The sequence below is a fragment of the Gobius niger genome, assembly GCF_951799975.1.
Source record: "Gobius niger genome assembly, chromosome: 20".
Taxonomy (NCBI): domain Eukaryota; kingdom Metazoa; phylum Chordata; class Actinopteri; order Gobiiformes; family Gobiidae; genus Gobius; species Gobius niger.
Genome location: NC_136871.1, coordinates 3,500,391 through 3,516,604, shown reverse-complemented (window position 1 = coordinate 3,516,604; position 16,214 = coordinate 3,500,391). Strand labels below are relative to the sequence as shown.

General features: G+C 44.2%; 1 protein-coding gene across 7 annotated transcripts in view; it reads right to left on the bottom strand.

The window, feature by feature from the left end:
- The window catches only part of ptprt (protein tyrosine phosphatase receptor type T), a 339,518-nt gene that overhangs the window by 70,083 nt on the left and 253,221 nt on the right, over positions 1 to 16,214 (bottom strand). For all 7 annotated transcript variants that reach the window (XM_079579208.1, XM_079579213.1, XM_079579209.1 and 4 more), the window contains 4 exons: positions 15,466 to 15,546; positions 14,597 to 14,632; positions 2,623 to 2,715; positions 2,289 to 2,398 (listed from right to left, as the gene is read on the bottom strand). In XM_079579208.1, the coding sequence (XP_079435334.1) occupies positions 2,289 to 2,398; positions 2,623 to 2,715; positions 14,597 to 14,632; positions 15,466 to 15,546 (320 nt within the window). The remainder of the gene's footprint in view (positions 1 to 2,288; positions 2,399 to 2,622; positions 2,716 to 14,596; positions 14,633 to 15,465; positions 15,547 to 16,214) is intronic.

Genomic DNA, 16,214 nt, shown 5'->3' with positions numbered 1-16,214 from the left:
CTCCGCAGCGTCCCCCTCGGCCCGGGTTCCCGTTTGTTACTTCCTGCACGTGAGTTTTCATTTACACCAGTATGAGACAAATTCCTAACTTGGGGATTATTTCTACTGCTATAGTTTCTAATAAAAGCCCCGGCCTGTTTTAGAGACCGGCGTTTACTTGCCTCCGCCAGCTGCGAACCCGGCCTCTGTTAGAGACCCGGCCGCTAATGGAATACAGGCCAGTATTAGAGAATTTACGGTATCTCTTTCCTTGACTCGACGTTTACAAATCACAGATAAAGATTCTGAAAAGTCTATACCAGACTGAGGCATTTTATTTTATTTTATAAGTGTTCTTTTTCTTTTTCCCTTGACAAACCTATGAATCCTCACGTCTGCTGCTGAACAAACGCTCCTCATAGTTCGATGTGAAGAGGGGCCGACTGTAAGTGGCATTACATTCGTGAAACACATGAAGCCAGACATAAACAGCACGCTCCGACAGCAGAGCTACTTGTTCTCGCTGAATCGCCAACAGCCTTGGATGATTAAAAAAGTATTTTATTGATCGTATTATTCAACCATACAAAAGCCTGTCTGCTTCGACAAACAAGAAAGCTGGGATACTTTCATCTACGTGGTATTTCAGACGTCTGAAGCCTCAATTGACTCGTTTTCTCTCAAAGAGCCTGAACACGGTGCTCTAATGGGAAGACTTGGAAGGAGATGAAGATGTATTTGGACAGAAACCCCTTTTGAAGAATATATGTTTTATCCCGCGGCAACTAAAATGAAAGGGACTGAAAAAAGGCAAAGGTTTTTAGGTTTTCCAGAGAAAATGAGGCACACGGAATGATCAGGATGTGTCTCTGTGAGTAACTGTTTCGGAGGAGTAATGTGTAAAAGTGAAGACAGGGGGTGAGGGAGAGAGAGGAGGCACCCCGTCGCACTGGGAGGAGGAAAATGCAAGGGAAATGTCAGCGCAAAATGCAGACTAAAGGAAATCTTAAAGCGGGCAGTTTATTTTAGTCACTTTACGAAGCGAAGGGAACATGCTTTTAAGCTTCACCCAAAACAAAAGTGACATTGCTGCGCCAGAAAGCAACAACACGCAACGAGAGACTGACGCCTGCCGACTTTACCTGAACACTGAATGACCAGGTTATTCCATCACGGTAAAAGATTATAGCAAAGTTAAAGGCAGTGCGACGATATTAGAGTGTGTGGTTTAGTTGGCGGTGACTTCTTTGACCTGGCAGTACCGATCCGTCTTCACTGATAGCTTTTAGAAGACAGCTCTCCATATCTTTGTCAGTATTACCAAGAGCTACTTTCGTCCTACCTTTCACTCGTAAAATGCCCACATATTCACAACTGTTCAAAAGGTTTCCATGAAATCTCATATGGAAAATAATAAACAGTCGAGTTTCAGAAGAAAGTTCCCTTTTTCTGGCCATTTTTTTGAGAGAATAATCAAACAGACTAGCTTAAAGGGATATTTCAGGATTTTTGACCTCATTTCCTAGTTATCCAGAGTGTTGTTGATTTCTGGAGATATATTTTATCAGCCTGCACATGACGCACACACAGCTGGAAGAATTTGTGTTGAATTTTTGTCACTTTTTTTCTATCATTTTTTTGTCATGGTTCTGTCACGTTTTTGTGGCCTTTTCGTTGCTTTGTTGTCGTGTTTTCGTTGACTTTTCATCACATTTTTGTCTTTTTCATCTTTTTCTCGCTATTTTGATGCTTTTCTTTTTAGCTTTTAGATTTGGGTAGAGCTCGGTTAAGGCGGGACCGGTGGCCCTCGAGCCAGTGGCCCTTCTGTGCTCTTCCAGAATGGACATATGGCCAGTCCGCCCCTGGCATCCTGGCAGTCTGGAAGTTCTAATAAGAATGAAGATGATCATTGATGGAGAATTATAGAGTTAATTCGGCCATAGCACATTCCTTTCGAATCTTATCATATTGTACTGTCAAAGGGGAACATTCAGGCGCCGACCTTCTACATGACTTGTGGCCTAGTCAACGTGGCACATTGTCCGAGAGGTAGACTGTTAGTGCCTACGTCTAACCGAGGCTATATAGCTCTCTTCATGTGGAAGTATCCCCAGACTCTGAATGATCAATGCTCTGAACATTGTGTTGACTGTTCAAATGTCTCCAGGCCTGTAATACGGTAATAAACTTCTAACATGTAAGACATCCAGACCGTGTCCCGTCTCTCCATCCACATCTCCTCCGGACTCCTTTAGTATTTCCCTAACAATCATGTAAGTCAGTACCCGCTCAGTAAAGTCTATACTGACCTCATACTCCTCCTTGAATCCATATCCCTGGCCACACTTCATCTGCGTGATGTGCTGCAGGAGGTCCGCCACTCGAATGGCTGGAGGGATGTGACCCGACTGAAACTGACCTGTAGACGGACACGGAGAAAGAACGGATAGAAGATTGTGAGAATAATGTACATAAAGGGGCCGCGATCCAACTGTGACAATGGAAGCTGTTGTAACACTTGCTTTTGAGTTTAATCGACCTAAATGATAAACACTTTGGTCAAATTCCATCGTTCGACCAGGAAACTAGCTGAAAAAGTATGTTCATTCTGGCAATATCTGCAATGCTTCCTAATGGACGTACCGCTCTGGTAGGACAGCTCCACGGACTCGCAGCCGGCGTATGGGAAACTCTGGAGGGTCAGAGAGGGCTGGGACAGAGACACCTGGCTGCTGTCTGCAACAACACGAGGAGAAATAAACACGTCAAGGTCCTGAGTGACAACAGTCTTTATGAATACAGGAGTTATATCTGCTGCAGACAGTTTTATCATCTGTCCAGAGGTAATACCAGACAACAGTTTAACAGAACAAGTGAAGGTGAGTGGAGTCATTTTGAGCAGAAAAGCCACAGATGCTAACGAACCGCTAGAAAAACAAAATGGCCTCAAGATCAGATCAACAAAATGCTGGTGTTGGATTTTGTGGTGATTCTTTTCCGAGTGGATCCTCAGGAGGCGCTGCTCTTCTTGTCCCGTTATTGCCTCATGAGTTAGTCACGGTGTCTTGTCCAAAAAAGTGATTGGCTAGTGCGAACATTAGCATCGAGGACGTCTCTGTGTTTGAGGCTGAACGCTAACATTAGCATCGAGGACGTCTCTGTGTTTGAGGCTGAACGCTAACATTAGCATCGAGGACGTCTCTGTGTTTGAGGCTGAACGCTAACATTAGCATCGAGGACGTCGAGGACTTCCGGCTTGGGGGGAAATCAGGGGAAATATGATTAATTACATTAAAAAAATGGGAAATCCTTAATTAGCATTAAAGTCCCACCCCTAATTTTTAAAGTAAACATATCACTTATCATAATTGCTCACCGCATCGCAATATGGATCATGATACGTATTGGACAATCACAAAAGGGAATCGTCCCAGCCCTATATAAAACACTGCGAGGACGTCTCTGTGTTTGAGGCTAGTGCGAACATTAGCATCGAGGACGTCTCTGTGTTTGAGGCTGAACGCTAACATTAGCAACGAGGACGTCTCTGTGTTTGAGGCTGAACGCTAACATTAGCATCAAGGACGTCTCTGTGTTTGAGGCTGAACGCTAACATTAGCATCGAGGACGTCTCTGTGTTTGAGGCTAGTGTGAACATTAGCATAGAGGACGTCTCTGTGTTTGAGGCTGAACGCTAACATTAGCATCGAGGACGTCTCTGTGTTTGAGGCTAAAGCTAACATTAGCATCGAGGACGTCTCTGTGTTTGAGGCTGAACGCTAACATTAGCATCGAGGACGTCTCTGTGTTTGAGGCTGAACGCTAACATTAGCATCGAGGACGTCTCTGTGTTTGAGGCTGAACGCTAACATTAGCATCGAGGACGTCTCTGTGTTTGAGGCTGAACGCTAACATTAGCATCGAGGACGTCTCTGTGTTTGAGGCTAGTGCGAACATTAGCATCGAGGACATCAAGGACTTCCGGCTTGGGGGGAAATCAGGGAAAATATGATTAATTACATAAAAAAAAATTGGAAATCCTTAATTAGCATTAAAGTCCCACCCCTAATTTTTAAGGTAAACATATCATTTATCATAATTGCTAACCATATCGCAATATGGATCATGATACGTATTGGACAATCACAAAAGTGAATCGTCCCAGCCCCATATAAAACACTGCGAGGACGTCTCTGTGTTTGAGGCTGAACGCTAACATTAGCATCGAGGACGTCTCTGTGTTTGAGGCTGACGCTAACATTAGCATCGAGGACGTCTCTGTGTTTGAGGCTGAACGCTAACATTAGCATCGAGGACGTCTCTGTGTTTGAGGCTAGTGCGAACATTAGCATCAAGGACGTCTCTGTGTTTGAGGCTGAACGCTAATATTAGCATCGAGGACGGCTCTGTGTTTGAGGCTGAATGCTAACATTAGCATCGAGGACGTCTCTGTGTTTGAGGCTAGTGCGAACATTAGCATCAAGGACGTCTCTGTGTTTGAGGCTGACGCTAACATTAGCATCAAGGACGTCTCTGTGTTTGAGGCTAACGCTAACACTAGCATCGAGGACGTCTCTGTGTTTGAGGCTGAACGCTAACACTAGCATCGAGGACGTCTCTGTGTTTGAGGCTAACGCTAACACTAGCATCGAGGACGTCTCTGTGTTTGAGGCTGAACGCTAACATTAGCATCGAGGACGTCTCTGTGTTTGAGGCTGAACGCTAACATTAGCATCGAGGACGTCTCTGTGTTTGAGGCTAGTGCGAACATTAGCATCGAGGACGTCTCTGTGTTTGAAGCTGACGCTAACACTAGCATCGAGGACGTCTCTGTGTTTGAGGCTGAACGCTAACATTAGCATCGAGGACGTCTCTGTGTTTGAGGCTGAACGCTAACATTAGCATCGAGGACGTCTCTCTGTTTGAGGCTGAACGCTAACATTAGCATCGAGGACGTCTCTGTGTTTGAGGCTGAACGCTAACATTAGCATCGAGGACGTCTCTGTGTTTGAGGCTAACGCTAACACTAGCATCGAGGACGTCTCTGTGTTTGAGGCTAGTGCGAATCCTTAATTAGCATTAAAGTCCCACCCCTAATTTTTAAGGTAAACATATCACTTATCATAATTGCTCACCGCATCGCAATATGTATCATGATACGTATTGGACAATCACAAAAGTGAATCGTCCCAGCCCTATATAAAACACTGCGTCAGGAGCAAAGAATTCCCTGGAGGAAACTTGTGAAAATAGCGAGAGCCGTTCCGCGCTTGCAGCCCCTGTCACTGACGTCAACGCTAATGTACAGATTCACTGTGTGTGTGCTCAGCTTTGGTCCTTCAGCCGCCAGTCTGACCTCCTCCTCCTCCTCCTCCTCCTCCTCCTCCTCCTCCTCCTCCTCCTCTTTGCGGGACATAATAAAGACGAGAGGACTCAGCAGTTTGTCTCATAAGGAAGCAGATGGGGTTGAAAATGACAACTTCCTTAACATTGTCCGAGAACCAAGCCATACGTGACTGGAATATGAATAAGCAGTGGGCTGTATTAAACAAAATCACTGGAAATGCTTCAAAAACGTCACACAAAATGCAGCGTTCTGTTTCAGGACAAAGTACATCAATTAAAAACATGTGTATTAAAAAGACTATCGTCATTTTAGTTGCAGACTTTGGTTATAAACGTATTCAAGGTTCAACTACACGAAAGAAAGTGCAAAAGTAATCTACGTGGCAATCTGAAGTTTGGCTTCTCCTTGTCATCTGCTCACTCTGAATGAAAAATGGCTCTGGTATTGGAGACCATGGCAGCGTGCAGTGGAACAAGTAGCTTTAGAGTGAAGGATGAGAACACAAGCGCTGCCCGAGCCCCGTATTCTGTATATAGCCAGTCTGATATCGAGGCTTTTATTGTAAAGGGGAGACTTTGATACAGAAATAATCCCGTGTGCGGTTGTGGGGAGGGTTTTATATTCTCCGAGCAGTTGTTTGCTTCGCGTTTCTTAGTTTAGCGCGCGGCAGGGATAATTAACCGAGGCGGAGGGGATTAAGATGATAATGTGCAATACGTCCACTGAAATTAACTTTGGTTTTACTGTTGTCCTCGGTCGAATAAAACTTATTAAAGATATGATTCAACTGTTGTCTCTTGCATTGCTTTAGGTTTGCATATGAACTTCTGATTCCTATCTTTATTTGCCCTTTAGTTGCTTGTTTGTTTATTAGTTGCCACCGGGGTAGTCTTCCTGGAGTCCCATTGCAATATTAAGAAGAGAACGAAATACAAAGAACAAATACACAAAAATGCAAACACTACAATATAGTGAAGAGTGAAAATAACAATAACTAAACAGTAATTTCTCCCAGTCCAGAGCTTTTTTTTTTGCTTCCGTGTTGATTTTGTCTTGTTAACTTTTTCATCTCTTTTTTTCTCGATTTTTTGTTGATTTGCATTGCTTTTTTTCCTTGCTTTTTCACAGTGTTTCGTCACATTTTTGTGGCTTATTTGTTGCTTTCGCATTGCCTTTTGATGGGTTTTTGTCATGTTTTTGTCGCTCTTCTGTCATTTTTTTTTGTCAGGAACCAGGCCACAATTAGAGACAGAACGTTATTTATATTTGAGCAAAACGGACGGCCAGGAAAACGAAGAAAAACGACATTTGTGTCCATTTTCACCTAAAATATTAGGTTCATTTATTAATGAACATTTCAAACCCTCTCCCAGCGGCTGGAACATTGACGCCTTTTATTTTGTCGGGACAACAGGAAGTGTTTCGTTGTTGTTAGCGGAGCTTTGACATCAATGTCACTGCAGGTTTCTGTTTCGTTTTTACCGGACCGGATTATTTGTTGTTATCTTGTGTAAAGGCGAGTTTAGACGGAGCGTTTGTGTTTGTGATCGATCATGAGACTGACCCGAGAGAAGACGAGACGCTCGCGCTGATGGGAGGAGTTATTTTGAGGCGCGGGACTGACCTGCACACGGAGCAGCTGGACGTGCTTTGAACACGCGATGGGGACTTTATTAAAACCCTGGAGGGTCACACAACATTTGTTGCTTTCCCTGTTTCTACAAATAGTCACAGGAGGTTTGAAAAGTGGCTAAATCTGTGTCAAAGTTACGCTCGGATCAGCTCCTCCGCAGCGTCCCCATCGGCCCGGGTTCCCGTTTGTTACTTCCTGCACGTGAGTTTTCATTTACACCAGTATGAGACAAATTCCTAACATTGCAAATTTTTCTACCGCTATAGTTTCTAATAAAAGCCCCGGCCTGTTTTAGAGACCGGCTTTAATTTGCCTCCGCCAGCCGCGAACCCGGCCTCTGTTAGAGACCCGGCCCCCCGCTAATGGAATACAGGCCAGTATTAGAGAATTTATGGTATAAAAGCTTGTTTTGTTAGGTTAAACCACATATCCTAAAGCAAGTTGGAACATTTGGCTCGCTCGACTATATTTGGCTCGTCGTCCGGGAAATCAAGCCAAATCTTCACTTTTCTTTTTGAATTGGACTGCATCTTCATCTTGAGTGAGAACGACGCAAAGTGAGAATGAGCTGTGAGTGTCCGGCGGAGACGTGCGGGGAAAGTGCACAGGCTTCAATCTCCATCAGACATAAAGGTCTAAAATGACTCTCTCTCCTCCCGCTCTCGTAACTTCAATCACCCACAACTCCACATTACGGCCAAACAGAATGACTGCTATTAGCCATAATCACCTCCGTAAGCAATAATATGCTGAACCAGAGCGGCTGAAAAATGTGATGAGTGGGAAAACGAGCGCGAGCGGGAGAGTGGATCTTCCTCGACATTATGCATGTGGCTCAGGTCGTTTCAAAGATGGACGTATATGTGAGCATTAGAGCGGGACAATAGGAGCGGAACAGAAAGAACTCAAGGCTTCTTGTGCATACGGTGAATCCATACAAATACTGTGCTTTATGTTGGTCGGGCTAATTTACGTTCTTTTGAAAGGAAAGAAACTGAACATGTAGTGCAGTAAAGGGGAAAGAATAGAAGGCAGAGTGATTGAAGTCATTGCCGTGAACAAATGAATAATACAAGCTGTACAATGTGAAGTCAAATACCCAGCATTTCTGAAGTATACTGCAAGTAAGGTTTGTAGTTCCCCAAAAACTTTTTTCTTTGTGTTGAAATGTCGTCTTGGCAGCTCAGGGTGGACTCAAGTTACTCAAGTATTAAGCATAAGAGCTTTATGTCGCTTTTATTTAAAGGGACTATAAGGAGTTTAAAAATGTTCAAATTAAGTATTTTCCACCCCCTACATGTTCCAGCCATGTCATAATGTGTAGAATGAGCCCAGACCTGTTCACCACAACTGCCTCTAAAATCCTGCACTGTCACTGAAAAACGTGTCACTTCGGCCCAAATTGCCGTCATGCACGAGCTTAATATAGAAGGTGCAGTTACACATGTGGCCTGAGGTGGCAGTAGTGAGTATAAAATGGCGAACTTGCTTCCAGCCCCTTTAATAAACTATAAGATGAGTCTTCTATCAGTTAAGCCTGATATGATACGTATTGTGATACATTCTAGTGCATGAAGTATTTAATGCATGATTTTTTTTATTAAAACAAACTGTGATATTTTGCCCTGAATGAATTGAAGCTAAATTGAGTTTCCAAAATGTATGAATTAAATATAAATCAGTCTAAACATCATTTACTTCACCAAATCTGGTATAACAAAACTCCCTTTATCTTTGTATATTTTTTTTCTATAACAGAGTTGAGTATCAAAAGTATACAATAAGACGAGTATGCGATACATGGTTTCCGGTACGATACACGTATCACAGCAGATGTACAGCGATACATTGCAAAAGGATATTTTGTCCCAGCCCACAGCAAACCTTCATGTGAAAAAGCAGTGAGTCAGTGTTTAAGACGTTAGCATGCTACCGGTTAGCATTTAGCTTCAGCAGCTCAGCTCCGACCTCTCCAAGAGAAAGACCTGAACCACACTCCAAACCTTGGATGCAACATGTGACAGAGGTCAGAACTGAGCTGCTGAAGATAAATGCTAACCGATAGCATGCTAATGTCTTAAATACTGACTCACTGGTTTCTTCACATGCTACTGTAGTGTTTCCTCAGTGTTCATAGATGTGAGCCACACATTTGTTTACCGTGTTAAAGCCAATGAAAGTCGATTGAATGAACTGTCAATGGTTGACAGTTGCTAACCGGTAGCATGCTAACGTTTTGAGCAGCTTGAACACCGACTCAGACTGAGACTCTGTTGACATGACAAACTGTAAAAATCACAGGAAAAGGTTTTCTCTTTCCTCTTCATTGTGTTTTTTTTTAGTCTGAGGAGTGAAGCAGATCTTTAGTTAATCCTGCTGTAGCTCGACAGACTGAGCTGCTACGTCTGTGCCGCATTTACTGTTTTTTTCACATAAACGTGCGTCTCTGGGGCCGTTTTTTTAATGTTATCTTCTTGAGCAATGATTACGAGTACATGAAAATGCCACTGTCAATCAGTTGTCTTTGATTTTCATCCTGCGTAGAGATATTGTTACATGTTGTAGTACTGTATAATGCTACTTCGGTATTCAAAATGGCCAACGGAACTATGATGTCATTGGAAACACATGTATAGAATCGTTGAAATCTCATTCTATGGTTCCAAATTGTGCTATTTTGGTACAGACTATTATAATGCAGAGGATACATTTTCCTACTGGGACAATAAAATCCACCTCAACCTCAACCTTATCCATCTTATTTTTGCAATGTTGTGGTCTAAAACTGCATGTGCTCCCTGTCGTGGCTAAACAGCGAACTGCCATTTAGATTTTTTGATGAGCCTTAAGGTCAGCACACACTACATGACTTCTATGCCTGATTTTGCTCTAATTCTCAGTCGTGCCGAGTCTAATCGAGTCGCGTCAACTCGAAGGCGGTCACACAGAGTCGCGTCGTGTAGTGTGGGGGGGTCGTGTAGTGTGGGGGGGTCGTGTAGTGTGGGCGGTAGAAAGACGCGACTAGACTCCAGTCGTAGGAAATCAAACATGTTTGATTTTTAAGCCCGATTTTGGACGCACGGGAGAAACGTGGGTGATTTTACCCCAAATGTGAATGACAGAGAGATATAAAGACAGGAAAACACCGCTGCGCCTCCTTTTATCACTTCTCTGTTAAACCAGCGGCACAAACAACTCATTTCATGGCCACAGCCCCACACACAAAACAGCACAACTTTATATCACCAAAAGTTCACGACGACCACCTTTTCCAGCTACATTTCAACCACGAACAGAGTTTAGTTTGGAGACGAACTGTTTAGCTTCACCTCGCTGCTAACGCCGGCTAGCCTCCCCGCTTTCTCCTCCGTCTCCTCCGCTGTCTCCTCCATCCTGAGTTTGACGCCCGTCTCCTTTTCTTATTAAATCCACTAAAATACGTCCCGCTTCTTCCTGTCGCCAACTTTTATCTCCATTTGACAGAACTGTAGCCAAGTTGAGACTTCGTAGTAGCAGTAAGCTAGCGCTGCGGTGTTGTGACATTGTTGACACCGTTGACCAATCAGGACACACACGTTATCCCGCGCTCACAAACACAGGCCTGTCTTTGCGGATTTGGGCTCAGTTTTGAAGCCGTAGAGACGACAGACGCGCTGTGTTATAAAACATCAGCTGTTTGTCAGAATCGTGAGTCGCTCTGACGATTCTCAGTCGTTAAGTGTGAACCCCCAGACGTTCCAAAATCGCACTGAATCCAGTCATGTAGTGTGGACCCCCCATTCTATATAAAATCGTTTACGACTAGAAAAGTCGCGTAGTGTGTGCTGACCTGTACACGAGCCTGCAGAAGTCATGACTCCACCGCGATCTGTGTGTGAGCAAATATTTTTAAGTAATTCATGTAACCCTTTGCTGACCCGCCAGCCCCGTATTTAACCCAAAGCTTCCTCTGGTGTGTTGTGTCTAATGAAGCTCTCTGGTGCTGAGAAGAGACCAGCTCCAGCGCGGTCCGTCCTTGGTCCTTTTAAAAAGCTGACGTGACAGAGCTGCTGTGGCACAACCTTTAACGCACACGAGAGCCGCGGAAATGGATTTTGGAGCAAAACGTGTTGGCTCATAAAATGTGTGTCGCGCGGCTGAGGCTCCCCTGATCCGGCGGATTTACATCACATCAGCGCTAACACATGCTAACAGCTGTCCTCGTGCATATTCTGCATACGTTTAGGTGAGATAAAAGAGTCTGAATGGAACAGCGCTGCGCCTCATAGAAATATTTAGTAAATCCCCTTTCCATAGAAATCACCTGGGACTTCATCTCTTTCAGCGTTGTTTATGTAAAATCCTCTTTTGTCTCTGTTTCCGCTGAAGCTGTCGGAGTTTGTAAAGACTTGTCCAATGACACCTGCTTGGCTTTACTCGGCTCGACTTGGCGAGCGTCGACCCGGCCTTTCGAGCAATTCGCCAAAGTGACAAGTGGCAAAGACGGCAGAGCAAGCGGTTCTATAAACAAGAGGTTGGTGGTTCAAACCCCGGTTACTGGTTGATGAGTATTTAGGATCCGTTCACATCAAAGAGCTGTTCACTGGCAAGACTTTTAACCCAGCCCCTGTGTGATTGGTTGGTGCAGTGGTCAGTCTACCCCAGGGCAGCTGTGGCTACAAAGTAATAGTAGGCTATCACCAATACATAGAGGAAAAAATATTATTAAGTATAGTACAGTATTATTATCATTTAGTGTTGTGTTTTTGATAATTATTAGTTATCCCTCCCACGGGAGGCGACCAGGAGGCATCCAGAACAGATGCCCGAGCCACCTCAGCTGGCTGCTTTCGACGTGAAGGAGCAGCGACTCTACTCCGAGCTCCTCCCGGGTAACTGAGCTCCTCACCCGATCTCGGAGGGTGCGCCCAGCCACCCTGCGAAGGAAACTCATTTCAGCCGCTTGTATTCGCGATCTTGTCCTTTCGGTCATTACCCAAATCTCATGACCATAGGTGAGGGCGGGAACGTAGATCGATCGGTAAATCGAGAGCTTTGCCCCGACTCAGCTCCCTCTTCACCAGGACAGACCGATACAGCGACCGCATCACTGCTGACGCCGCACCGATCCGTCTATCAATCTCACGCTCCATCCGTCCCTCACTCGTGAACAAGACCCCGAGATACTTGAACTCCTCCACTTGAGGTAAGGACTCCCCACCGACCTGTAGAGGGGAAGCCACCTTTTTCCGGTGGAGAACCATGGCCTCAGATTTGGAGGTGCTGATCCTCATCCCGGCCGCTACACACTCGGCTGCAAACCGCCCCAGAGCAGCTGAAGGTCCTGGTTTGTTGAAGCCATCAGAACAACATCATCCGCAAACAGTAGAGATGAGACTCTGAGGCTCCCAAACCGGACGCCCTCCGGCCCCTGGCTGCGCCTAGAAATTCTGTCCATAAAAGTGATGAACAGAACCGGTGACAAAGGGCAGCCCTGGCGGAGACCAACACGCACCGGGAACAGGTCTGACTTACTGCCGGCAATGCGAACCAAGCTCCTGCTGCTCATACAGGGAACGGACAGCCCTTAGCAGAGGGCCCCGGACCCCATACTCCCGGAGCACCCCCCACAGGGCACCACGAGGGCCCCGGACCCCATACTCCCGGAGCACCCCCCACAGGGCACCACGAGGGACGCGGTCGAACGCTTTCTCCAAGTCCACAAAACACATGTGGACTGGTTGGGCGAACTCCCACGAACCCTCGAGCACCCGACGGAGGGTATAGAGCTGGTCCAGTGTGCCACGACCAGGACGAAAACCGCATTGTTCCTCCTGGATCCGAGGTTCAACTATCGGCCGGATCCTCCTCTCCAGCACCCTGGAGTAGACCTTACCAGGGAGGCTAAGGAGGGTGATCCCTCTGTAATTGGAACACACCCTCCGGCTAAAAATCTTATATGATAAAAAAAAAAAATGGCACAGTGTACACCAGGCAAAAGGGAGAACCCGTGTGAACTAGTGAAAAAAGTGTATAAAGTGTGTGGTGAGGGGTTTTACAGCCTTAAAACACGTATATTTGTGAAAAATAAAGCTGACTACCCTGTTTTAATAGCAATAGGCAAATATTTATCAAATGCAGCTCTTTTAAACGCGTGTTGAGTTCAGCTGAGCAAAGCCAATATGGTGACACTGTATTAACCATTTGCACCATTTTGTTGTGAAACTGAGACCAAGACGAGCATTCACTTTCGTACACTGAGAGAGCACCGGAGCCTTTTCAAAGGACCTACATGTGTCTCATTATTAACGCATCGATCTTATAAGTTTGCGCCGTACGGATTCCTCAGAAAAGAATGATTAAAGCGTTCGCGTCTAACTGTGTACAACAGATGGAGCCGAGTCTCGTCGCAGAAACGAGCGTGATTTATGCGGCAGCAGAAAGCGCTCAAGCGTTGGGTCACATTCTGCTTCATCATGTTTTATAATATCTGTTTGTGCATCAGCAAACGGTCCAGAGGTCTGCGCAGGCCTCCGCACAGACGCCGCTGAGTCGAGATCAAGCACGGCACGCTGCAGCGCACACATTTTGTGTTGATTCCACAATAACCAAGTCGAAATGAAAGGTTCACTTCAGCAAATACCTCCATATTCCTTTGACGAGCATATTTTAGTGCTTGCTCTGAGGCGAAAAACAGAAAGTGCTTCTTTAGTGTTTAAAGAGAGACTAAAACTCCAAATGTGGAATGGTTTCAGGTGATTTAGACAGAACGGCAGTGTTATGTGTGGATAAGTATTCACATAAAAAGACAAAAATAATCCACAATGGGATGCTGTACCTAAACTATAGATACAGACGGCATCTCGTCATAGAAGGGGGCGTGGCTTCACCGACTGGGAAAATAGAATCTCTAGAGAAACACAATTTTTCACTCTTTAAGCCATTTTCTGGTGGAATATCAACTTATTTATCACATACAAATACAATCCATTGTAAATCGGGCCCATATGGATATTTTCTCACAGCAGATTGTTCAGTAGAAGTGAAAAAATGGCAGTTGCAGCTAGCGCTAGCTAACCGTTAGCCCGATGCTAACATGTAGCATCAAGCTAGCATTCTCTTTTTTTATGTATTTATGGGCTGTTGAACCACTTTGCTCCTCCCCATGTCTTTGTATCTTTATTTAGAAGAAAACTATGTTCAGTAGTTTTTGAATAATTAGAGAAAGTTTAGATTTTTCTCCAAATTGTTTTCCCCCTTAACTGTTTTCAAACATGACCATATATGGGCGATTCCAGAGACGCTGTCTGTAACTATCAGTGACATCACCTGGAGGCAGGAAGTGATCAAGAGAAATAAGATTAAGCTAAAACTATAGCCATTTTAGGTGTAAAACTACAATTCCTGTTGTGGCTTAAGGTGCAAGAACAAGAGGAATGACATTTGGGACGATAAAATAAAATGATCTGATATTTAACAACAGTTAGACATTTGTTTATCGTTACCATGACAACAGCTGCAATGGAAATAGATAGGGATCTCGCTTCCCGCCTCCAGCTAAAGCCCAGAATGTTCACAAACCATTAAAGTGTCTATTAGTTAGATGGAAAAGGACGAGTCTACAATAAACACACAAAAGTAAAGTGCAGAAGTCTTACCAATTGAAGTTGTGGCTGGGACAGGTTCTTTGGACACTGAGTAGAAAATAGCAAAAAAGAAACAGAAAAGTCAATCATTAATGACACTTTAGGGCTTAATGTCTGATCTCAGTCACATTGAACACACTGAATCCTTTATCCAGACAGTCTGAAGATCTGGATAATTTATCTCGAAACTTAAAGAAATACAACATCGATAACCACCTGTCACCTGCTTCACATGAATCATTTAGGTATAGAATAAAAAGTTTGGGCCCAACAATGGAACCTTGGGGTATTCCACATTCAATTTTTAATTTTTCCGAAGCAATTGCCAGCAAACTGTCCAAATTGTTGTCTGTTTTCTATATAATTTCTGATCCAATTTTGTTGACGTTGTCTATGATCAACCCAAATAGTCAATACATTATGGGACGAAAAGGAGTTTACCTTTATCGTTGCATATTGATATTTTTCTAAAAGTTTTAAAACATACTGTAGGTAGAACAGGAAGCGGTTTTATTCTAAATCAGGACATAAATAATTACTAGTACCCAGGTCATAGTTATCCTATGACTGACAAGTAATTAACACAGGACATGCTCATTGCTGGTATTTACTGGTACAAAAGCAGTACAGTAATAAAAAGGAGGTGTAGCGTCCATTTTTGATCTTATAATATGTTAATGATATAAAAACCACAGAAAATATGTAAATGCTGTGGGACTATAGGGACAGGCTTCTCCAGTCATCTGTATGGGGAACGCTCAGCTGAAACCGGTCCGATAATGTATTGGCTAACAGTCCGCATTTGTAGGAACAGGATCAGACAGCTATGATTTCTATGATACCTACTCAGCAACTATCTATAAAACATGACTCTTTCCTACCTGAGTAGTACGAATTGATGAGGGACTTGCTCTGCAGCGTCTTGTTTCCCTGGACTGAGAAGCTGCAGGACGAGGGAGAAGCTGTGGAGACAAGACAAAAATATGGAGTTAAAGAAAAAGGCAGAGGGATGTAGACGGGTTGAGGACAGGGGACAGAAAAAGGACAAAAGAGCAGCGGGTCAATAAATTCATCCGCAAAACTCACTCTCAATCATAACAGCCCCGTTAACAATGTAAGTGTCCACAAAGAGAAATCAATGGTCCCATATTCAACGGCTGAAGGGACAATCCGATAACACTAATGCTCCGCCGATGCCGCTCGGATCGAAAGCACCAGAATAAAAGTGCTGTAGTCCCAATAAGAGAGCACTTAAAAATGACACATTCACAATACAGTCGATTTATGTGGCCGGTGCGACGGGACTGAGAGGTTTGGGCAAACAATAGCTGACAAATGGAACAAAATACATTAGGTACAATTTTATAGATCGAGCGCCACAACGGTAACATCAGCTTTTTCAGCTTGTGGTGTTTGCTGATGTGGTTGATGGAGAGAAGACATGTAACCCACAAAAGAGTAGTCGTTTTTAGGTTTTAATGAACAAACGAAAAGTCTCCTTACTGGCTGACAGGTAAGATACACTCCCAGCCCAAACAAATAAATAATCGCCACAAAGAAAACAAGGTCACACGCTGTAATATTTGGTGGGACCGCCTTTAGCTTAGATTAGAGCACACATTCGCATAAG